The following is a 26,085-nucleotide window of genomic DNA, read 5'->3' on the forward strand; positions in this document are numbered from 1 at the left end:
TGTAGTATATATATATATATATATATATATATATATTAGTGCTGTCAATCGATTAAGAAAAGTTAACTAATTAATCGCACATTTTTTCTGAAATTAATCATGATTAATCACAATTAATCCCACCTAACATTAAAGTTTTTAAAATACACTTTTATATTGCAATAATTTCACATTCAATCTTCAAATTAATGTAGAAATAACATAAAGATAGTATATTTTTAATGGCATATTTTTTTATGACTGAAGGCGAGTATCACTGACACCAATACTACTGATGTGTCTGGGAAATTGTTTTTTTCCCTAATATTTAACCATAGACTATAGCCATTCAACATTACAGTATAATTGAGAGCTATCAATTTTAACATTTATTAGACTTTAAAAAAATAACAACTTCTAATTAAAGTGAACTTAAAACAATCTTCACATAAACCCATTATGATAAATGTCATATTCACCTATGCCCATTAGCAAGAAGAAAAATATACAGAAATTGAATAAAGTTATCAACACTAAATTATAAATGAAAAAAGATGAATCCTTAAAGCTGCAAAAGTTACTGATTTCCTCTTTTTTCTTTCTTTTTCTTTGATTAACAGACATTACAGCAGCTGGGTTATTAGGATATTTGGCTGCTATTACTTTAAGAGCTGCCACTGCTGAACGTGATGCGGATCTACAGCTCGCGCCGCCATATTTGTGTGTGCGATTGAATAGCACACGCTACGAGCAGATTTGTTTCTGCTGACATATGGCCTGACAACATCTCATCTGATCACAGTTCACTGAGCTCCTCATCACCTATACCGTTTCCGCGCTCGTTTGACTCATGCTATCTAAAAAGTCTCCTGTTTGATATGGTCATAAAGATATTCTGCATCTAAATAAATGCAATTCTTGTCAAGAAAAAAGAGACAGAAGCAGCAGTTGTGAGTGGGGTGGCCAACCCTAGCTCCGCCCCTGCGTTAACTGCTTTGAGTATTTTTAATGCTGTTAAACTGGGAAAAATCATTGCCTGCATTAATGCGCTAATTTTGACACTATATATATTTATATATATTATATGCAAATTGCAATCAATGATTTATGGTCGTTTTGCTGTTAGTGTGAATGCCCATTTTGGATGATGTACAACCTGAACCTACAGCACTAGCATGGACTTGATATTTTAGATGAATTACTCAACAACTAAACAAGAATTTAGAAGAAGAGAAAAGAGATATGGAGGCAGTTGTACATGAACATGCCAAAACAAACACAAATCTGTCGGGAGTAGCAATCATCACAGCGCATGAAGAGAGAGGCAATACACAACCACTAAACACGAGCTCCATATCAATATTCAGAACATGTCAGAAACACAGAATACTGATGACCTCATGAATGCATGATTCCAGGAAACAGCATAAATATTTGCAATCATCATCATATTTCACCTCTAGGAGATGCATTATTGACGGCAGCTCTGAGAGTACAGCATGGTTTCTACTGCATCAGTAACAAAACGGCTCTTGACATCAGCATTTTGATGTTATACCCCAGCAGAATTTGATATTAAGTACAGTAGAAACTGTCAATCGATGCTGTCAAAGCTCAAGATAACGGCAAAACAAGGCCTCTGTCTTGATGCTGCTTTATGAAACTCGTGCAGGCAACACAAATATTGTCAAATCTTTATAAAATTCATTTGAATTCCAATATTTACACTACATTACTAATGTTTGGACATGTTTATTCATTGTTTACTAATACTACTGTTAACATCTTAGAAATACATATTAAAAACACAAATGCAAGCATGTGAGTTATACAGTGTCAATTTTTTTTAAACAAATATTGTATATTTTATACCTTAAAAATCTTTTTTGTCTATATTCCAGCTCTGCACAACATAATTAAAGACACTTGTTGGCAGCTTCACTATCCTTCACTGACTAGCCAATAAATTAAATTAAATTAAAATAAATAAATGAAGACGTGTTATTGAAGGTATTGAAGACACGTGTTGGCAACTTTTCCTTCATTATCTTATGGAAGCCATTTCTTCCTTGGGATAAAATGTTTTAAAAGTTAATGACAAAAAGGTTGACTTTTTATCTCACAATCTGACTTTTATTCTTGCAATTCTAAGAAAACTTCTAGATATACACTCATAAGTATTACTTTTTTCTCAGAATTGCGAGGAAAATATCAGAATTGTGAGATATAAACACAGAATTACAAGAAAAATTGCGAGAAAGGTTGCAATTACCTTTTATAATGATTATTTTATCCTGTGGTGGAAACACTATCACACTATATGGCCAAAATCATTCTTTAAAAAAAAAAAAAAAAAACTTTTTTAAAATAAAATTTTAGTTTTGTAAAGAAATGATTGCATGTTACACTATCTGGCCAAACTCATTGAAAAATATGTAAAACTGTGCATTTATTGTATTATATGCACATATGTATGCTTTATAAAAGGAAAAAAACATTTTGTAATACATACAGTACTTTCTAAGTATTTACCTTTCTAAGTATTTGGGTGAAAGGGTTTTTAAGATCATAAGAACAAAATCTCCACAAGAATGCAAAAATTAATTCAGTCAAGTGTGTCCAGATGTGGTAGTGTATATGGGACTTCACACTTTCAAAAGCATTTAAAAAGTAAACAAGTGTCTTTTTCTCACCTTTCCAGTTCTGCGATCTTCTTATCCTTGTCATTTTTATCTGTCTCCACCTCTCTCAGAATCTCCAATAACCTCTCGACCTCGGCCTGGGCTTTGCTGGACTCCTCTTTGTAGAAGGACACCTCCTTTTCTAGAAGCTTGACCCGGTCCACATACTCAGGGTTCCCACGTGAGCTTTGTTGCACCTCCATATCATGAGCCTTCTGTATGATGATCATGGGAAGGCATCACCACAGAAACCAGTTAAAACATGCAGTCTCAGTCAATCAAAAATTCCTGAAGAAGCATTCCCAGTTCGGAATGCCACTCCAGTGCATACACCAGTACGCAGACTAGAGGGCTCCACAAAGCAGATAATTAGCCAAACTTTAAATATAAGATTAAATGCACTTATTTGTCTTGCTGCAGTTGAAACAGAATACAAGAGATCACGTTATACTATACAAACAGAGGAAGTTGCAGTTATGTATCATTTTCTTTGCAATATTGAAATGCAGCCTTGCTTAATTATTAAAACACTGCGGGCATTCTGAAACACAGTTACATTGGCATGTTGAAAATGAATGCACAATGGATCACACACAATGCAAAATTGAAGAAAGCGACAACATAAATAATCCAAGATAATGTGGTCATACAACCAAAGGTTGCGACAGAACAAAGCTGACACCAGATTCACATGACATGAGAGGAAACACACACGACAGAGGTACATGCAACGCAACATGCAAATGTGGATTTTAGCTCCATGGTTCAGTGGTAAGATTCTTTGCAATGCGTTTGCCTTCAGACATATGCGTGTTCAAGTACCTGGGTATTAATTTCAAAAACAGATTAGTAAACATTGGAAGCATGAGGAAACAATACAGTTTTTCCACATTTCACAGAATGCCCTTGAATCCAAATTAATTCTGTTTTAATCCTGTTGGTTGGTTATATGATAAAAACAATAAACGTATTAAACAGGATGCACATGCAAGATTCTGAGCAGATCTGTATTGCACCCAAACTAAGGAAGAATATTTTAGAAAAATAAAATAATTTACACTTACATTTAATTTTTGTATAGCACAATTCACTATATATTATTTAGATTTCCTCTAAATAACCTACAACTGCTGCATCCTGCAGACCTCTACTTATACAACAACAACAAAAACCTCCAAAAATAGCTAGACTTCAATCTATTTTTACTTGACATTTTCCATAATAATTCAAAGCTGTACCTAAAATACATATTGTGTTGTTCCTGAACTGTAAATGTCATCAGACCATAAATTAGAACCCCTTCTTTCTAAAGCAGCAGGGTTGAATTCTTATAAGTTAAAGTAGAAAGAAACTAAGAGTATAGTGTCCTCATGTTTTCAATATGTGCTAGTACAGATCCAGAGAGACACTTACGGGATTGTTCATTTGACTGAACAGCTGCTCTGCTTGCTACATTGCAAAGGAGGGAATCATGGGAAATGAGGAGGAGGAGGAGGATGAAGGGACTCAGTAAAACAGCACAAGCTTTATCATTAGCTCTTCTTTCAGGATAATGATAATGTTCTACACAGGAGAATATAAATAACTAGAGAGCAACATAAGAACAAAAAGAAGCCGATTGAGTGAATCGCCTACCAAAACAGCATTTCTGATCAACATAGAATTCAAACATTTTAACTGAACTATGCACCTCTGATACCCAAAAATGCCATTTAGGTAGGCGGTTCACTAGGCTTTGAGACATAGCTACTGTCAAATAAGAGAAATTAGACAAAGACAGGAACTCATCACTACTTTCATAAAGTTCCCATGATGCCCTCTAAAATGAGTGACCATTAAAGCTGATGCCAAAAAACACATTCAATGACACAACTGGCTAAGTCATTGAAAGTAATTTCAGTGGTACCAATTACAGGTTGATTGATATCAGTTTTAAAAATGCAGATATTCTTAGAGCAAGGTGGCCGATGGCTTATATACAGCCAGAACATATACAGTGAGACCACAGAGAAAACCTGGGATTCATTCAAAATGAACAGAAATAGAAAAAAGATGTTGCACTGTCACCAATCAAATCAGCAAATTTGTGACACTGAGTATATGAACTCCTTTGTACAAAAAGTTTTGGTCTTTTAAAAAATATTTACAAAAAGATTGTTATGCTTAAAATTACATACTGCACACTACCGTTCAAAAGTCTGGGGTCTGTCAATTTTTTTATATTGTGATATTGTGTAATGTAATGTTGTGAAATAATTTTATTTTAATTTCTATTTTAATATATATTTTAAAATGTAATTTCTGTAATGCAAAGCTGAATTTTCAGTATTCAGTATCACATGATTCTTCAGAAATCATTCTGATAGGAAGATTTGGTACTTAAACTTTTCTTATTATCATCGATGTTAAAATCAGTTGTTCTGTTTAATATATTTTAGAGGAAATTGTGATGCATTTTTAAAAGAATTCTTTATTGAATAGAAAGTTCAAAACAACAGCATTTAAGCACAACATAAAATCTTTATCATCACTTTTGATCAATTTAGTGGCTTCTTGCTGAATAAAAGTATTATTTCATAAAAAAACAAACAAATCTTACTTACCCTACATTTTTGAAAGGTAGTGTATATTATAATGAACAAAAATAAATAAATAAATAAATAATATATAAAATAGAAGAGAAACAGCACAAATATGAAATTTCTGAAAACAATTATCTAAAAGTCTAAATACACATAATTGCTCAAATTAAATAATGACAAAATCAAGTCTAATTTTAGACCTAATACACACAGTATTTAATAACTAAAAATATATGAAAACAAAAATGTGGATTTTCTATTGACAAAACTGTCGGCAGATTCTGAAACGGACACACACTTCTTGTCAATCGGCCAAGCGCCACAGTTAACAAATGATGCTGATAATCCTAAACTGGCCAAAATCGAATGATCAAGATGTCAGAAGGAAAATCATACCTTCTGTAGCTGTGTCTCCAGTTTACTGCATTCTTCTTTCTTTTGCTCGATTGCGATCTCAAGGGACTTGAGTTTGGAGTCTTTCTTGAGACCTAACGAGGCCAGTGAGGAGGCGTGCTCTTTTAAATCTATGAGACTCGACTGGAGGAAGAGCAAGACGAAACGAAAGCTGACAGTCCCACCAAAAACTCACAGAAACACAACTGAAACCGACACACACGCAATCACTGACGTACCTCTTTCTCTGTTAGCTCCACTTGTAAAGAGTTCACCTTCTCTTTTAGGTCTTTATTCTCTCTTTTATATGAGTCCACCTCCTCCAGTCTCTCTCGGTCTTCCCTCTCCCTTTGCTCTTTCAGGCGCTCGATAATTCGCTCCTGTGACAAAAACACATTTCACCTGAACTCACGGCTAATTGAGCATGCTAAAACAATTTCCACTTCCCTAACACTCAAGGTTTATCAATAAATGTCTGTAAATGTCTTCATTCTTCACAGATTAGCGGGCAAATTCACTAAAACCTGCCGTAAATATGCTGTACAATCTGACTAAAGTATTCCAGATCATGGTAGTCTCTGAGCATCTGGCCTGAATGCTGAGAAATGTGCTGTATTTAATATTGTTTTTTGGCCATGTTTTCTTTGTTACCTGATTTGCATAATTACTTTAGAGAATCAGGTGCTAAAACAACACAGTACGCGCAAATAAACAATGCTATCAGCAGACACAATTTATTTCCTAAGTTTAAAATACTGTGAATGTGTCATGCACAGTCTGTTGTCGAAGGCAATTTCTTGAACTTTGAACTTCATTTTATATTCTCCAAACACCTAAATCAGCATATATGAGGCAGCTCTGATTTGATTTGCTTCTGCTCTACATTTTCATTTCCTCTTGTGATGTTTGGGACCGTTTCTGGTACCTTCTCAGACAGGGCTTCCTCTAGCGTGGCGAGGGCAGTATCAGTGTTGCTGGAGTCCGTCTGGAGAGACTTCACTCTGTCCTTTAGATTCCCGAGCTGTTTATCTTTATCCCTCAGCTGCTCCTGAAGGTTCTCAATCTGGGAGAGAGGAAGAGGATAAAACGAGTGTGGATTTAGCAATCAAACTTTTTTTATTGCAAAACATGTTTGTTCAACATGATAATCTTCACAAATGAACATAACTGTTATGAATTTTGAAGCCTAAATACAATTGCCCGAAGTAAAATGTTAGGCTATAAACGAATTATACCACGTTTGCATAACTTCAATGTCACTACTACTAAGATTCCGTCAACTGTTTAAATATTTAAAGGGGTCATATGATGTTGCTAAAAAGAACATTATTTTGTGTATTTGGTGTAATGAAATGTGTTTATGCGGTTTAAGGTTCAAAAAACACATTATTTTCCACATACTGTATGTACATTATTGTTTCTCCTCTATGCCCCGCCTTTCTGAAACGCATCGATTTTTACAAAGCTCATCGTTCTGAAAAGCGAGGTGTGCTCTGATTGGCCAGCTATCCAGTGCGTTGTGATTGGCCGAATACCTCAAGCGTGTGACCGGAATGTTACACCCCTTACCATACTGTGATGCTGTGTCCCGGAGCGACGAGACAAAAACGTTAACACCCATTATAAACGAGGCATTTGTTGCATCCAGTGGGGACATAATTATGAATTATAATGACTTATACTGTCTTTTTATAGCGCCGCGTAAACATAAAACCATGTCTGCATTTGTGATCGGAGAAATTACAAACAACAAGCACTACTCTACACTGCTCAAAACTCGCGTTTGAATCATCAGTGGCAAATCCTTTAAATATAAAAAACGTACTTACAGTCTGTGAGTCAGAACAGCCGGCATTGTAGTCTACTCTTCCAGGATCAGGAAACAGTCCTCCATAAAATGTGCTGCACACATCTGAATATTTGGGTTGAACTGTTCTGGAACAGTGTTGTAAATACAACCACTGATTTCTAGTCGTGTCCTCTTTTGGAAGGCCAAACAAAGTAGTTTCACTTTCACAACGAAACACACAGCGTCTTCACGACATGGCGGCAGCAACAATACTACAGCGAGAATAAAAGTTACGCCTTTTTTCTTTGCGTGAACATTTGGGCGGTGTTATGCAAATCTTCCCACATTGTGACGTAGACATGTGGGGTCATGTTAGAATGAGCCGTTTTAGGTAGGCGTTGTTGACTCTTAACTTTTATAAAGAATATCTCTTTGGATTTGAGACTTTAGTCTTTGCAACTTTACAGATCTTCTTTATGCAACAAGAGCTTGTAACACTTCAAAGAGAAAGGAAAAATTTTAATCGCATCATATGACCCCTTTAAAATATTGTTAGAAAGTTTAAGTTAGAATAGTTTGTAAGAGCACAAGTATAAAAAAATGAGGCTGTAAAAAGTGGATTAGTCAGCAATTGCCATTTAAAGCATAAAAAGCTTTTAAAAAATCATGAGTAGGGTATTACTGATGTATTTTATGTTGTTGAATGAAATATGAAAATCTTGCTTGTTTTAACCACAGGTCTTATTTCAGGCATTTAATCAAAAAGCTGTTAAAAAAAACCTTTGACTTTGGAACAGTGGAACTCATCTCTGGATTTTAGGACTCATTCCTGCATCACTGTATTAGCGAAACATGTTCATTCAAACAATCAAGAACTGCACTTCACCTTGGTACCACTAGGGGTGCTAAAATTACATACTTCATCTTTAAAAATTATATGGAAAGGGAGTTTAAAGGGATAGTTCACCCAAAACTGAAAATTACCCCACCCTCAAGCCATCGTATAGGCGTAGCTAGAGATTACAGTTTATAAAGTTTGAAATATGGATATTTTTTTGATACAAAAATGCACCAATTCGCTTCAGGAGGCCTTTATTAATCCCTCTGAGCCGTGCAGCACTTTTTATGATGGATGGACTTCTATTATTGGACATCTATTGAACTATTGAATATCAACACCCATTCACTGCCATTATAAAGCTTGGAAGAGCCAGGACATTTTTCAATAAAACTTTGATTGTATTCGTCTGAAAGAAAAAAGTCATATATACCTAGGATGACTTGAGAGTGAGTAAATCATGGGGTAATTTTCATTTTTAGGTGAACTATCCCTTTAAATTTGACTTAAGGTTATGCTATGTTGATTGCTGTAAGTAAATAGTTCTCAAATGCTTTTTAATATGAAAGGATTAGTTGTAAAAGCACTATGAGCTAATAAAGTTACAAATATACCCACAAACTGTAAGTGCACTGGTCACAAAAACATCATTTTAGTCTGTAAATGGGTGAACAAACATTGTCAAAATAACAAGGACAAACATCAAATAACAACAAATGACACTGACAATGAGAAACATTAATAAGTCAGTGTTTACTGACATGAATGGATGTATACTGCATTTAGAGGCCATCTTACAAACAAACTGTATGTACTCAAGGCCATCTTACAAAGATGGATAACCTAGTGTAACGGACACAGTACCTGGACATCTGAGTAAGTTATATGGTCTTTCGGTTCATCTTTCACCTTGTTTTCCATTTGAACGGGTTTGTGTTGAAGAAAGCCTAAGGATGTTTCAGCCCACAATGTCTATTGCTGACTATGAACAATTGTGGTTGGTCTCTAATGGTACGGGCGGCATCTCATGGGAATATTTATGCTTGATGATGTTCTGTATGGCCAGATAATGGGCTAGATTTCACCCCCCAGTTTTCTGTTTGATGAATGGTGCAATATCCCGTTACCCAGTTATGGAGCTGTATGAAGGGGTTTCAAGAACAAATCAAGCTGTTTTGAAGGCAAAAGGAACTTCTTGGTTGTTTCTTTGTGTAAATATCTAAGACATACAACAGGATGTTTGCAATGTGACTTAGAATATAAGACATAAGGGATCAAACCAGCACAAAGAGCCAGAGATCAGAAGCTAAATACAGTTTGAAGCAGACTGTGGCCTTTTATGACTCTTGAGATGTTTCCAGTGTCTGAACAACATGAAAAAGGCTGAAGAACCCAGCAAAGCATGTGGTGATATGGTAAGAAGAGAGCAAAGATGAAAAAGCAGTTGGAAGAAGATATGGGGAGAAAGACACTAATGCTCTGTGGCTCTGTTACATGGAGTTATAATGCATTTTACTAGGACTGCTTTGTCTGTGAAGAATACATGTGATTCTGCTTCAAATTTTTTTGTCAAAATTCAGCTCACTAGGTTTTAAAAACAGAGCTTTCTCTATATTATATTATATTTATATTTTCTAAAATATCTCACCAAAAACACTATATAGGTGTGCAATAAGTTAAATCTGTTACAGATACAGGCTTTCAAATCCCCTTGCTCTGGCTCAAATCCCACTCTTCTTGGTACTGCTCATCAGTATTGACCCCAATCATTTCTAAATGGCCCATGAAAACTGGCCTCTGACCTTTGATTCCCAAGTGAGATTTACCTTCTTCTGTAGGACGTTTATCTTGCGTTCTTTGACTTCCAGCATGTCTTTCATGTCTCTGATCTCCCCGGCCAGTGTTCCCTTCTCCTCTGTCAAGTCTTGCAGTTGCTTCGTCTTCTTATTAAGGAAAGATTCCTTCTCCTCCAGACGCAATCTAAGAGCGTCCACCTAAAAAACACACACAGAGGGCAAAGAGTTCATGTAAAGCTGGTGAGATGTGTCTTCAAGTGCTTATTAAAATAATAATAATAATAATTTATCATATAACACACAGAATTGTAAGGTACAATGAGTTGCACCAAGGTAAATGTTAAAACTTAATAAAAATAAAAATAAAGAAGTAAAATTTAAAAAATTAAAAATAAATAAAATAAAATCATTTTAACCTCTGTTTGTAGGATGGCAGCGCGTTGCTCTTTGGCAGTGAGGGACTCTTTGAGCACTTCAATATGCTGTTTGCAGTCTGAATTCTGATTATTTAGAGTTTCCAGTTTTGTTTGCAGAGCTAAAAGCTCAGACTCTTTTTTTGAGAGCTCCTGCTTGAGCTGGTCAATCTGAAAGAGATTGAAAAAGCAGGAACAGAGAAAGAAAATCTTCTGTTATTTATAGGACAGGGAAATAATTTAGTACATATGAGTATCTAGACAAATTATATTTTTAACGAATCATGACATAAAATGTGTTAATCAGCTATGTTTTTTTAATAGGGGAGCTGAAATGAGTATGGGAGTTTTCTTCTCTACATCTGTACTCTCCTCACATAAAAGATGGATTTCAGAACGCAATCCCCATTTAATATACATCAGCCATATCAATTATTGATGAAATGAGTTCTATAAATATCACAACAAAACCCCCAGCTTATTCACAAGCATGTTAGATACAGCAAAGACATCACACACGTGCACAAAAATCCACTAACCAATGAGATTTTTTCTGTTAAGAAACAAGCCAGTTAAAAACAGTTGATTGGGCAGTGCAAATCAAACAAACCAATCAGAGCTCTGGATCAAAATATCATTAAATATCAATTAAAAAGAAATAAAGTCAGAATCATGCATCTGTCATATTTAGTATGCAAGTGTAAAATTAGAACATACACAAACCTTTGTACATTGTTTGTTAAAGTGGCCTGGATGGATGGCAGTGTTATTTTAGTATTTTTTTATATACAAGTATAGCATTTATTGGTATGAATAATTCATTATAATTAATAAATATAATGAATTTATTAATAACAATTTGCTCTTATTTTTACTGTCAGTTTTAGCGATTTTGTTGTGTGCTTTTTTAATATTTCTGTTTAGCTTTAATTTATATTTCAGTATAATTTTAGTCGTTTTATTTTTTAAAGTTGAAGTTTGTCATCTAATACTTATATTTTATTTTATTTTATTTCACCTTCATTTCAATTACCGAAAACATTTTTTAATAGTTTTACAACAACACTACTGGATTGCGTACTATTTTCAGTTCTTTTTCAAAAATACAAATGCATGCTTTTTTGGCTAAAACTCCCCACAACCTCTTATGCAATGTATTATTTCGAGATGATTCTAGACACAGTGCCCAACGCAATGCGTGGTAGACTTACTGGCACTGGGAACTGTGATTCAGCCAAAGTTTGTGAGGGAAGAATTTCTAATAAACCTACAGCAAATACACTGAAGTGTTTTGACAAGAAACACTGTCAGCACAGCCATGAGAAATATTTACACAGATCCTACAGACTCTATTTTAATACTGCTGCTTCTAGCATTACTCAGCAAACCTATCATTACAATTCCACAAGACATCTGCAAGGATGTTCTCTGCCACTTCCCTGACACTGGAAGCCCTTTACTGCACTTAAACATTTGTGAAAAGACATTTATTTATTTGAAAGAAGCTCAACATAATATTTAATCTAAGTATGGACTGATAGTGAAATTTTGAATAATATCACTGATATTATAGCAGATTTTTTAAATCTTTACTGTTAAAGTAAATATGAAACAGCTTTCACAACCCATTTTCTTTCGTTAATAAGAAACATGATATTCAAAGTGAAAAAAAACTAGGGTGGAACTTTTATCCATCAAGAATTGATTGGATTGTGCAAAGTGGCAATTGCAGTGGAGGGGTTGAAAAACATGAACAAGACAGTTGTTTCAGTGACAAAGCAAGGTTTTACATTTTAAAGCAAGATTACAAAGACAAACCTTTTAAAATTTAGAATAAGAAAAAAAAATCTCTAACAAATTATCCAAAACAAAATTTGATTTATTAAGAAAGTAAGTAGGGTCAATACTGATTTCATGTTTACTTAAAAACAAGAAATCTTGCTCATATAATGTAAAATTACAAGCTTCAAGCCTAAATATACATCTTCAGGCTGCTAGCAATAATTAAAGGAACAGTTTACCCCCAAAAATTGCTCAAATCACCTACATTTCGGTATGCTTCTCATGCATGGCTTCCAGAAGACTGTGTGGACTTTTTTTATGATGGTTTTTGCTGTTTTAAATTTTCCGCTCAACAAATTAAATAACAGCATACAGGTTTACAACAACATGAGAGTATCCCTTTAAAAAACACATAAATAATAATAAAAAATTATGCATTTTCACTTTATCAGTTACCTAAATGCACCGATTTCTTTGTGTCTAAAGCGGTTTATAGTTTAAACTCTTTGAAGAAAAAGTTTACCTTGGTCTTCATGAACTTGGAGTGGTTTTTGTAGACCTCCATCTGTTTGATCTCCTCCTCTCGATCCTCCGTGTTCAACAATCCATTCGCCTTTAACATCTGTATCTCATCCTCCAGGTCTCGAATGTTGCGTTCCAGGCATGCAATTTTGGTGTCCTGGATAAACAATTTAGTGGAAAAATTAGCGACGCTGTGCTCCATCATCTTAAGCTAGTATGACAACTTTGGTGCGATTCTACGGACGAAAGCATGCCAAACCCAATTCCCAACAGATGGGATCAAAACAAGAGGAAGACAGGGATATGCGAAACTCTAACGTCTTGCAGCATCGCCAGTGAGTAGCTGCAGTACTGCTGCATAGCCAAAGCAGAATCTGTCTCTCTCATGCTAATGGTTCAGCATGTAATCACCATTTGGAAGTAGTGAGCGCACATCCAGCCTGGGTGGAGAGAGACACTCTGGGAAAGCGAGCTGTGCGTGTGCCTCTTTGGACTGCGAGACAGAGAGTTGCAGCGTTGCAGCTCCTTCGGCTTTTTAAATAAATAATACAACGTCTTTGGCATTAGCTATGGTCCATCTCCCATTCAGACATAAGAGAACGTTTACTGTTCCTTCTCGCATGCTCTCTCCGGTAACCCGCCCTTCCTGTCCGCTCTCTCTCTCTCTTGCACTCACTCTCTCATCTTTTTGTTTTCACAGACATCAATAGGCACCATTTTCACAAGAGGCCTTTGAAAACCAACATCCCTTTTCCCGCATATTGCACACAGAGAGTCAATTCCTTATGCAAAGCGTGAGGCTTATCGTCAATATTTTGAAGGCTCTACACGCTAAATCCTTCATTATTTAAATGCAATGTAACATTATACCTTGTGGCGATACGAAAGATAATATCCATCTTCAGAATATAAGCAAACAGATCACATTGCTCTCTTTTCTGTCATCCTCTCCCACGCCTGCATTCGTGCTCTATGTGTTGTAAACAACTCCACCTGTTCCCATGGCACCAGAATCAGCATCCCTGCTCAGCCAATAGGGCGAGAGAACACGACCAGTGATGCTAAAGGTTAAAAGAGCAATGGAAACCAGTACAGGTGAAGCGGCTTTTGCGGTTTTTGGTTCCAGGAAAATGCATCAACTGAATTAGCGAAGTTGCACTTTGAATAGGAGTCTATCACTTTGCTTTTCGTGTCACATGGATGCAGTGGTGAATTCTGGGTAATATTTAGCTCCAATCAGAGTGGACCCGAGGGGTGTGTGCGTGCCTTGCATGAGGTCATGCTTTATTTTTAGAGTGGTGTGTAATGCTTCTGCTGGCAGGAGTTGCTCTGCCTGTGAGCGCACAAACCCACTTACTGTTTCATTCAGCCATTAAGCAGCAGGCTGCAGTGGCTTTGCCATCAGACATTTCTCTTGTCTTTCTGGACCATTTCTGTTTGCCTTCTCAGCCTATTGTTTAACCAGAGCGTGCCAAATACAACTACTCTCTCTAAAGACAATACTAATTATTTGTTAAACAAGTCTTTCATGCGCACCAAGGCTGCATTTATTTGGTCAAAAATACAATAAAAACAGTCATGTTGTGAAATAGTATTAAAAACAGCTATACACTTTAAAATGTAATTTATTCCTGATGGCAAAAATCCATAAATCTAGTCTCCAGTGTCACATGATCCTTCAGAAATCATTCTAACATGCTAATCTGCTGCACAAGAAACATTTCTTATTAGCAATGTTGAAAAAAAAACTGCTTAATATTTTTGGAAACCATGATACAGTACATTAACAGCACTTACTTGAAAGAGAAATCTTTTGTAACATTATACAGTCAAACCGAAATGTATTCAGACACCTTCAACATTTCTCACATTATCACAGTTATAGTTTAGAAAATGGTAATAAAATATGACAGGAACTGTGTCAGAACAAATTCATCTTGATAATGTCAGATAACTTTGATAGAAAGGTATGTACTGAATTAGGTTGAATAGCTGTCAGCTGTTAAATTTGAGTACACAATTAGATAATACCAATTTAGGTCAACCAATTACTAAGCAATGCTTAATTTAATTAATTTAGTTCAGTCTGTGGTGTAAAAAGATCGCATTAGCAATTAAAGAAAAAACACATGGTCAGGTCAAAGTGCCTGAATAATTTTTGGTCCCAATTCTTTTATCAATTTTACTGGTAGTCCACTGTATGAAGAATTTTTGGGTATAATATGTCACAGTTCACTTTATTTTGCTATCCTCACTTGCATAAATTAACTATAGTGTCCTGCACCCACTAGTAAAAAAATATCAAAAATTATATCTGGTGTCTGAATCATTTTTGGTTTGACTGTAAATGCGTTTACTGTCACATTTGATCAATTAATTGCATTCTTAAATTCATTATTAAAAAATCTTACTGGACTCAAACTTATGAACAGTAGTGTATAGTATATATATTATATAAGAAGCATTCACAGATGTTTACCTTCATCTCTATGATAGTCTGAAGAGCTTTAGTTTTTCCAGGGTCTGGGTGAAGTTGGTTTCTCCGATGAAGCTCCTAAAGAAAAACAAAGATTATAATCAACATAATAACAAACACATAACACAAACTTGAGCTATACACTTTAGAATAAATGTGTTCTTGTTTATAACAACTTCATTCTTTTTACTTGTTATAGTGTGAAGTTAAAATCCATTACGTAGCCCTAACCTTAAACCAAGCCAAAACATCAGAGAACAATTATGTCAATCCGTTAACATTAAAATCTTATTTTCAATCTGCATTCTGATCTTTTTCACTCTTTGACATTTGTATTGTTTCATTTGATTCTCTTTGAGCTCATAGGGAATTATCTGTGTGGTTGGCATGGATCTCCTCATGTTTTTCTCTTGGGTTTTGATGACTCAGAGACCATATGCTGTTATTGTCTTAGTTGCATCTGACTATCTATCTGACTATTACGATGGCAAACCACTTAACCTCAGATTGCTCCATGGAGACTGTTTCTGAATTATTATATTTCTCTGCTCTGAAAATCTGCTTTGAATGTGTTGCATGTTCACGTTTGAAAACAAACATTCCTTTTGCAAGTCTACATCCATTACTAAAGTCCATCTTTAAGTGACATGCATGCTCCACTTTCAGCCAGAAAGTTTGAGTAGAACCTGATACCTCTCTCAGGTGGATGTTTTCCTTCTCCTTCTGGTCTAATATCACCTCCAGGTGTCCCAGCTGTGCTTCAGCCTCTGCGATACGCCTGGCTCGCTCTTGCTCTTCCTCATCTGATGCTCTTCCTGAGGCTGGGGGAAGTCCTTTACTCTGCAGCATCTCCAACAGCTTCTTTATGGACTCGTCTCTGGCTCCTAGCGTCTGTTTCTGCGTCTCAATCCTCAGCTCCATCTCTTCCAGTGTCTTCCTCAAGAGGAAGAGCTCTTTGGCCTGACGGTCGTGTTCGGCTTGGAGTCGACGGAAGTTCTCCTCGGTTAGCTCGATGGCGGTGAAGTGCTCACCAGCACTGACCCGCGACCCGCTCTCCTGCTGGAGAAGATGGTTGAGATCACGTTGAGTCCTCAACTCATCCTGCAGGGCCTGGATGGTCAACTGGAGGTGCTGGAGAAGGAAACAAAAGCAGAAATGAACAAAACAGGCACTGGGATCCTCATGTAGACAATAATCAGAAGGTATCCTCAACCAGACCCATTCAGAAAGCCATCTTTTGATATCAGAAATTTTAGGTTAGATTTGGAAAAAAGGTTATATAGACCTCACTGTGATGTATAAACATATTGCACTGTGTCCTAACCAGGTGTGGGGCAACAGGTTTCCAGCATCAAGCAATTTTTCTGTCCTTCAGGAAAGTTCAAAAGCTGAAAAGTGACAAAAGCCAATCAGAACGTAATTGATGTTGGAAAAAAGTGTTGTAGTCGTTAACTAAAACTACACTATTTATTTATTTATTTAGAATTTGATATGAAATAACTCTGTTATAAGATGAAATATAAACGTTGGATTAAAAATTTAAACTTAAAAAATGAAAAATTGAAAATTTTGCCTTGACAAATAAAATAAATAAGTTTAAGCTGAAGTACTAAAAATACTAAAACTTAAGCTGAAATTGAATTAAATAAAACAAATAAACAAACAAAAGCACATAACAAAATGACTAAAACTTCAACTAAAACTATTAAAAACTGTTTTGGTCATTTAAATAAAGCAATAAAATTAAATATAAATGTCAGATTAAACATTTTTACTTAAAAAAGGAAAATTATAAATGTTGCCTTGTCAACTAAAATAAATAAGATTAAGTTGAAGTACTAAAATTACTAGTTAAAATTTAAATAAAAATTAATAAAGAAAAAACTAATAAACATAACAACAGCACATAACAAAACTGTTCAACTTTAACTAAAATTAAAATGAAAACTTTTAAAATAAAAGCAAATTTTAAATATGAATAAATACTATTATATCTAATACTAAAACAGCACTGATTTGGACCAATGAAATTTCCCTTTGGGCGGGGCTAGAATTTATAGACTATAGCACTGCTGCGTTGTACCTGGTTTGAGTACAGATTACAAATGAACTGGTTCAATTTTGCATTCATAATTCACAATGACTTCTATTTTCCATTTGACTGCTAATTATGAGTGAGATCAATATTAAAAGGTTAATCTTTAATAGCTAAACTGACCAATTTAGCAATATCTGGATGTATATCTTAGTAAATGTATCCAAATGAACGGTACAGCGGGAAAACCACAGTGAGGTCTATACTAGGAGAGGAAACGGGACAGGATAAGGTTTCTCTTGAGAAAACACTAACTAATAACTCCTTAAATAAGGTTAATGACAAAGAACTTTGCTAGAAATAGTCACAAGATAATGGGGTTTTCGGGTTTTCGGGTCTACGTGGCACATGTGGCGCCTTCGGCAGAATGAGAGAGTGTATGGGCCCAGAACTGGATCAGATCATTCACACTCATGTCAGGAAATTTAGATCATTACACATCCTTGCGCTATCACAAACAGAACACACAATTCTGACAGAAGAACAGGTTCAGTCGAGGATCACAGGCATGCTTTTGGTCAGGATTTTAGTAAAAGATCCAGCTATTTAAGGCCCGGCTAATGCGGCGATACCCCGCCTTAGCTAATCTTGAAGGAACATGGAGGAGAAGATAAGGGAAAATGTTCCTTATTGAGGCTGTCCTTATATAATGATCTGATCCATTTAAAAGTGATCATTAAAATAGCAATGGTCTCAGATCAAGCTAGTAGGGATGCACTGATATAAAAACTTTAGCTGACTTGTCAATGAAATCTATGTTTCGCCTGTTTTTTTTTTTTTTCAAATTCAGTCAATTCAATTTACATTTATTTGTATACCACTTTTTACAATACATATTGTTTCAAAGCAGGTTACAGAAAAATGAATGAAGCTATACGTTGGTATTTTAAAATAAACTATTGAAATCATTTTAGTTAATTGAAATTAAACTTTTGAATTAAACTTAAAATATTAGATTAAGAAAATTAAACAAAAATTTGAAAAATTACATTGGCAACAAACTGAAATAAAACATGTTTAAGAGCTAAAATTACTAAAACTAAAACTGAAAAAAAAAAAAGAAAGCTAAATGAAAATATTTCTTAAAATACAAACAAGTAAAAATAACAAAAGCAAATAATAATATTGATAAAACTTAAACTAAACTTTGAAACGAAAATAATTTAATTATTTCATATATTAATTCAATAATTTATATATTGCTAAATGCTATAATAGTTTAGAATAATACAAACATAACCCTGCTCTTCATCAAAAACATTGTAAAATCATGTCCCATTGAAAATGGTAATTGAAATCTGGTTGAAACCTAGAAATTAAAATGTAAACTTAAATAAAAAAAAAATAATTATAATAAAATACTAAATAAAATAAAATAATAAAAATAAAATAAAATAAAAAATAAATAAATAAAATAAAAATAAAATAAAATCTGCTTCCGATATTGGCCTAAAAAGACCAACACAACTAAAAATAAACTGAGCTGGATATTGACATCACTGAATTCAATGATGAACTGTCTTTAACTGAAAAATTAGTGTTTACTATTGTCATTTTGCATTATTGACACACTATTTTCCTAATTAATGCTGTTCAGTTGCTTTGACACAATCTGTATTGTTAAAAGCGCTATATAAATAAAGGTGACTTGACTTGACTTGACTTGACTTAAAAATTCTAATATTGGCTGATACTAGTCACCGTTATCGTGCATCCCTAGTAGATAAGAACAACACTCAAAGAAACCCATGAGATCTGAATCTATGGATCAGGTTTAAGGTACAGTCTGGTTTTGTTTAAAGATCAGGGACACATTTCGCGCCAAGCGTGCGGTACCATGTTCTGCACACGCTAGCGGTGGCGAACATGACAACAAACCTTTGTTCTCCTGGCGTCCAACAGGTGCTGCATGATTGTGGAGTGCAAAAAAAAACAGAAACAATGAAACAGCAGAGTGAGGGCAGAAGGAGATGAACTAAGCAATGACACACAACAAAAACAAACTGATAGCATTATTCAAAGGATTCAATTACAAAGAATAATGAGGCATTTTACATTCAGGACACTGCATACAAACACATTGTTAATGGAAAAACCATAACAGAATGGAAAATACAATTAAAGACCAGAGGAAGTCATAAAGCTAATGTGAATGATCATTCTGGAAAGATGTCAGTTCCCTTTCAGTCGGTCACTCCCGACGTCACGTCGGTTGACCGACGAAATTTTTTGCACTGATATATTATTTCATGAAAAATAGATAATGTCCAAGACAGATGATACATAATAGATAAATAATGTCCAAGTCACATTTCACCCTAAAATTTCACCCTCAATTCTTTTTTGTTTTGTTCCCAGCACAGAATAAAAAAACGAAAATGTTAATTGCGAACACACACACACGCACACACACACACACACACACACACACACACACACACACACACACACACATATCAGTGGTGTGTGGTGGTGTTCTGAAATGAGGAGAGAAAGAGTTTTTTTTTATCAAATGTAAATTCATGTCCTGGTCACATTTTCTTGGTCACATAAACATTACTTACACCATTAAGGAAAAAAAAATAATATTTTTACATTAACAATGTAATCAGTATTCTATTTATTAAAGCCAAGTATGAATCTCATTAAGTTAGTGTTTTTAAGCATTTTACATGTATTCCAATATAATAATTCAAGGCAGTAACAATTTAAACAATATGTTTCATTCGTAAACTTATGTTCAGCTTTTCTTTTTAATAGTTAACATCTAAGTATTTTTTAATTTCTTGGATCATCAGTCATCAAAGCTTGGTAAATATTGGTCACAAATGCAGAGATTTACTTTAAATTTCACCAAGCTAATTGCTCACTAAAAACTCCCACAGATCAGGTTTTCATGCCATTTTAAGTCTTATTTCGATGTAACAAAGTGGTTAAATCTAAGTGTGATACTTTTTAATTAGTCTTCCCATTAATGCCATTATATTGTTCATTGTTCATTCTGATTCGAGAACTTGCATTAACACAAGAGGCGGGATTTATTGAATGAACCGATCACAGCCAAACATAACCAGTTATATCAATCATATCGCGATGGAGACATTGCCTCCTCTCACGTGACTTTCCCCCATTTATTCTCAAATACCCCACCACTACCAAATTCACCGCATGCTATGGGGGGTCTGTTAAAACTCAATGTGCTCAAGGGAGGCATGACAGAAGCAGATTTCTGCTGAAACTTTACCTGCTGGTGTTGCTGTTGGACAATGTTTCATTAGAAAAACGAGTGATTTATACACTTTTTAATGTTATATTTTGTAATATTTGCATTGTTTTATTTTTGTTTGTACAAATATTTTGAGGAGGCACTACCTTCCTTCACATATATATATATATATAAATATAAATAGAATTTCTTATTTCTTTATTTTGATCTAGGTGTCAAATATGACCTGGGTGTGGTCTTGGCAGGTTTTGTGAGATTCACTCATCCTTATAAATGTAACTACAGTACCAATATTCTTTCTTTAAAAAGAACTAATTGGCTTTTATGACTGCCGCCTGCGCTCATTACCTCTTAAAGAATCGAATGCAGCTGTAGGGAATCGTGTGCGTTTACCGCAGGCACATTAGCAAATTAATTCAGACTCCTTAAACAGACACACACGCACGACTGCAAGCAAACACACATAAAATCAAACACGTGCACTTGTTTATCCCAGATAAATGCTACGGATGCTCGTGTAGATATGCACGGCACACTCGAAAACAGAGGAGATGAGACTTTGGCTAATTAAATTTGTCGACCAAATAAACTCTCTATTTCTGTTGTTTTCACTCTTCCCAGCATAGATCGTGTTTCCTTCAGCACAGGAAGTTTACTGAGGACACAGGACATTTGTCTCTCTTTCTCTTCTGTCTATCCATCTCCTTCCCAATTCCTTATCCTCTCCTCCTTCTCTTTCCGTCTCCGATCAATAATCTGTCTTGGCTGGCAAAGAATTCAAGGAAACGGTCCAATGATTCAATTTGCATAATTACAACAGTTTGCAAAGAGCCACAATCCCCTGGGTTGCAAAACGGCGGCTAGAATAAACTCCATTCCTTACGACCGGAGATATATGGGGTTGTTGTTCAAGTGCATTTAAAGGGACCACTCACCCAAAAATAAACAAATTCTGTCATCATTCACTAACCTTCATGTCACCCTTGGAACAATAATAGAATTTTCATTCTTGGGTGAACTGTCCCTTTAAGAGCATGAGGTTTGAGTAGAGTTAGCTGAGTCATTCAGAAGTGTTCAACTTTCATGTTGTGTGTGTGTGAGGCGCTCTCAGACGCACTGAAGCATAGGCAGCCATGAATATGTATCCCATACGGCAGCGCGCGGAGGAGAGCTGGCAGCAGGAAAATTCCAGAGCATCCATGAGGAAGCCCGCATCCCTTCCTCTCCCGCTCATTACTCATTACCCCCCATTATTATCACAAATGTTTCAGCTTCATGCATCCAAGAGAGAAACAATTTTTCATTCAATTTGTGATTCTGTGAAATTTTATTTCTCTGCATATTGAATCTTTATGCTGTGTTTAAAACATCTAAAAGAGAAAAAAATATACATAATATACATATAATATACATATACAGTCATTCAAAAGTGTTTTTGAAAGAAATTAATGCTTTTATTCATGCAAAATTGTTACTTTTATTTATGCATTAAGTAAAGACATTTCTAATGTTACAAAAGATTTAAATTTTCATTAAATGCTGTTCTTTTGATTTTTCTATGCATCAAAGGATCCTAAAAAAACTGTATCATAATTTCTACAAAAATATTAAGCAGTTTTAACATTAATAATAATGATAAATGTTTCTCAAAATCTGAAAATTAGAATGATTTCTGAAAGATCATGTGACACTGAAGACTGGAGTAATGATGCTGAAAATTCAGCTTTGCATCACAGAAATAAATTACACTTTACAATATATTCTAAAAGAAAACAGTTATTTTTATTTGTAATAGTATTTCACAATATTACTGTATTTTTGGTCAAATAAATGCAGCCTTGGTGAGCATAAAAGACTCAAAAATGTAACAAATCTTACCGATCCCAAACTTCTAAACAGTAATGTAAATAAAAATATAATAAAAGGACCACTTTACCTTAGTATTATTTAGTAGTATTAGAGTTAGTAGTAAACAAGAAATGTGAAGAAATAACATCCAAATGAATAGACATCTAAAGAACATTAATTGGATTAGGCTGGCTAGCTATACTGAGCTAATTTTGCATTTTTCTGAATCAAACACTACAGGCCTCATTCATAAAACACAAGCAGAACAAATGCATGTCTTAAGTAATCCACAAAACCATTGTATTGAACTCAATCTGGCAATTTACATAAGAAGGCTTTATGTACAAATGGTTTTATGATTTACAAATAAATTTATTGCACTAGTGTTTGTGGCACAATGTTTGTTGATCTTCATATTATGAACTGTAATGAGTTCTTGGTCTCGAGAAGTGAACAATCAAGCTAAATGTCCAAATCTTTGCTTGCTAGCCAGAGCAAATTTTAGGAACACAGATCCTAATACAACAGCTGACATACACCAATAGTCCGTATGCGCACACACACCTTCCCTTACGAAAAAGAAGTTTATTCAAGTGTGCTATTAGTATACTTCTTTTAAACTAAAAAATAGGAAAGTATACTTTTAGTCTACTTTTTATGTTCTTCTCAGAAATGGGCTTTATGTACTTCTCAGAAATATACTTAAAATGACATTTAAGTATACTTGACTTATACTTAGAAAAATACTAAACTAGTAGTTTACTGAGACTATACTTCAAAGTGTACTAAAAATGCTACTACAAGTATTTAATTAGTAAACTATCAGTATACCTATAAGTTTACTTTTAGTATAGTTGCAGTACAAACTAGCTACTAGTACACTGATATCTGTATACTTACTACATAAAGTTTACTTAAAAATATACTTGAACTTTACTTAAGTATACTTACTAAAATAAACTTAGTATTAAAATAAACTTAGAAGTATACTACTTTTTGGTAAGGGTTCACATCCACCCCCATGACAGATGCTTCATCTTTCTGCACAACATCCATCAGCTCAGTCCAAATGTGGAAATATTTGGCTCTGGCTGTCAACCACCACAGTAAATGTTACTGCATCTCTAACCGAATGATTACATTGAAAGCCAAAACAACAGCTGGGATATAAATAATAGTATTAAAGCAATAAATTTTTCTAGCACAAAAATCTACCTGCATTGTTAGTCAAGATGTTATAAATCAGAAGTTGTACATGACTATTTTCCAATCTCCCTGAATGAAATTACACATTCAGACATGTGTTACACATTTTTGTGCTACTGTACCTTTAATCCCTGTTATGATTAGCTAGCCAGCGTACTTCCTTCAACATGATGGATCATGAGCTTAATATGTAAATGTACATGGTCATATGTTAAGCTGTTCATGCTGTGATAGGACTATAGTGACAATAACAAATTTTGAGGGGAAAATGCATGAAATCATTTACAATAAGACTGGTAATGCATATTATGACCGTAAAAGTATTTATTTTGATTTCATGCTCACTTGAAACTAAATGTAAATCATCCAGAGGGACAGGATAAATTAAAGCAATAAGCCCCAAGAAGCCGTGATTTACAGTGAATTTATAACAACTAAGGGGCGTTAACCCCCTTAGTTGTTATAAATTCACTGTAAACCACGGCTTCACGGGGCTTATTGCTTTTATAAAACGGTTATTCCATATACGTAGTAAGGTTTCACAAAATAAAAACAATGTAAACAATGTAGTTCCTCAGAAACAGTTGTGGTTCCAACAAAGTGGTTGCCGAGCAACAAACAAATGTAAACAAAGGTGTATGTTTGTAGAGTAATTTACAACAGCTTCGAACTTGGCTCAACCAATCAGAATCAAGGACCGGAACTATCCATTTTATAAAAATAAATACTGATAAATATGTGACTGGAACTAATTAAAAGGCAGTGAAAAAGAGGAGAAATATTAGAATGAATGAATTAATGAATTTGTGACTGGACAACAATGAAGAGGAAGTGAAAAAAATATTAATAAAAGTAAAATAAATACTGATAAATTTGTGACTCAACCACAATGAAATGTGAGTGAAAAAATCAGTAAATATCAATAAAAATAAATAAACAGTGATAAATTTGTGACTGGAACATGATGAAAAGGGAATCAAAAAGAAAAACAGTTGAAATATTAATTACAAATAATAAATAAACAATGATGTTTTTACTGGACCACAATGAAAAAGCAACAAAAAAAAACAAAACAAGACATATTAATTCAAATAAATAAATGATACATTTGTGACTAGACCACAATGAAAAAGGAAACAGCTGAAAAAGTAATTTAAAAAATAATTATAAATTTGTGACTGGACCACAATGAAAAGGCAGTGAAAAAAGAAAAAGAGAAGAAATATTTCATATTTAGATAGCCAAAGCCACTAAACACCTCAGGGATTATCACCGCTGCATGCTAGGACACAACAAACGCTCACACACTCACACAGATACACACACACACACACACCATTGCTCCGCAGTACATGCTAAAGATCAATAACCACAATCTGTGCGGGAGCAACAGTAGTTAATGTTCTTCCCCACAATCACCCACCACACACACACACACACATTTATTTATAGTCTCGTTATTCACAAAAATCAGTGGCTAGAAAACTGCATTTCTTCTCTCTTTCAATTCTTCACTCGTCTATCACAGAGCGTTGTTTTGCTAACCTGTCTTCTAATTCCCTCCGGCCACTACTTCCCCTCACAAATGTGCTTTTCACCAATCCATCCATCCCTATTTAGTTTCCTTCGCCGCTCTAGACTGGTAATAGCGAGGAATGCATGCGAAAAATCACTGATTAAAGAATCAGTGTCTGTGCCTTGGATTTAGTTTTTAGCAATTAGTTTGAACAGGGAAAGAATGCGATCGAAGATCATTACTTTGTTAGCCGTGACAACAGGGAACAGAGGCCTCACTCCTACCCATGATTCCCTTCTTTTGGCTTAGTCATGCCAGAAACAGTACAAAGAGACAGATCTCTCACAGAAAAATAAAGAGAAATAGCAAAAATATCACCACAGAAATGGATGATGTGCCTTTTTAATCTTTTAGGAGGCACCTTTCAGGATAATTTGAAATAAAGCAAAATTTATGAGTTTTATGGTTTTGAAATAGGTTAATGAAACACAATTTTGACCAACAGTTTTAAAGAGTTTTGTCTTTCCTCTGATTCACATATATTCAGCTGTTTTTTGCGGTCTTCGGTCACTTTTTGAATTTTTTTAAATCGTAGCTTCACCATAATGGTATGAAACTTGGTGACTTTTATGGCACTTGGTATGTGAACACAAAAAAAACTTAAGGGCATGATTCGAAGTGGTCGTAAAAAATATTGTCACACTCATGGACATGGTCTTCGGTCAAAAATGACCGACCATAGGAAATTAATGGGAAATGGGAAAAAAATCGAAAATACAGAACATTTTTGTGTGTACAATCTACAAATCCCCCATAATGCAGAAAAAATTGCACAGCAATGAACGGGTGAAACTCTAAAACATCTCGAGTGCAAAATCAACACACCAACTCACACACGCGTGGACACACACTTGTACACACACAAACATACACCCACACACAC

The 26,085-nt window shown here is 34.7% G+C and overlaps 1 protein-coding gene across 1 annotated transcript in view; it reads right to left on the reverse strand.

Moving 5' to 3' along the window:
- The window catches only part of erc2 (ELKS/RAB6-interacting/CAST family member 2), a 70,438-nt gene that overhangs the window by 12,136 nt on the left and 32,217 nt on the right, over window positions 1-26,085 (reverse strand). The window contains exons 3-13 of the mRNA XM_016494586.1: window positions 19,225-19,251; window positions 15,945-16,382; window positions 15,255-15,329; window positions 12,777-12,932; window positions 10,475-10,642; window positions 10,089-10,256; window positions 6,561-6,698; window positions 5,875-6,015; window positions 5,639-5,779; window positions 4,074-4,109; window positions 2,673-2,875 (exon numbers count right to left, since the gene is read on the reverse strand). Of these exons, the coding sequence (XP_016350072.1) occupies window positions 2,673-2,875; window positions 4,074-4,109; window positions 5,639-5,779; window positions 5,875-6,015; window positions 6,561-6,698; window positions 10,089-10,256; window positions 10,475-10,642; window positions 12,777-12,932; window positions 15,255-15,329; window positions 15,945-16,382; window positions 19,225-19,251 (1,691 nt within the window). The remainder of the gene's footprint in view (window positions 1-2,672; window positions 2,876-4,073; window positions 4,110-5,638; window positions 5,780-5,874; window positions 6,016-6,560; window positions 6,699-10,088; window positions 10,257-10,474; window positions 10,643-12,776; window positions 12,933-15,254; window positions 15,330-15,944; window positions 16,383-19,224; window positions 19,252-26,085) is intronic.

The sequence above is a fragment of the Sinocyclocheilus anshuiensis genome, unplaced genomic scaffold, assembly GCF_001515605.1.
Source record: "Sinocyclocheilus anshuiensis isolate Anshui unplaced genomic scaffold, SAMN03320099.WGS_v1.1 scaffold294, whole genome shotgun sequence".
NCBI classification, from domain to species: Eukaryota; Metazoa; Chordata; class Actinopteri; order Cypriniformes; family Cyprinidae; genus Sinocyclocheilus; species Sinocyclocheilus anshuiensis.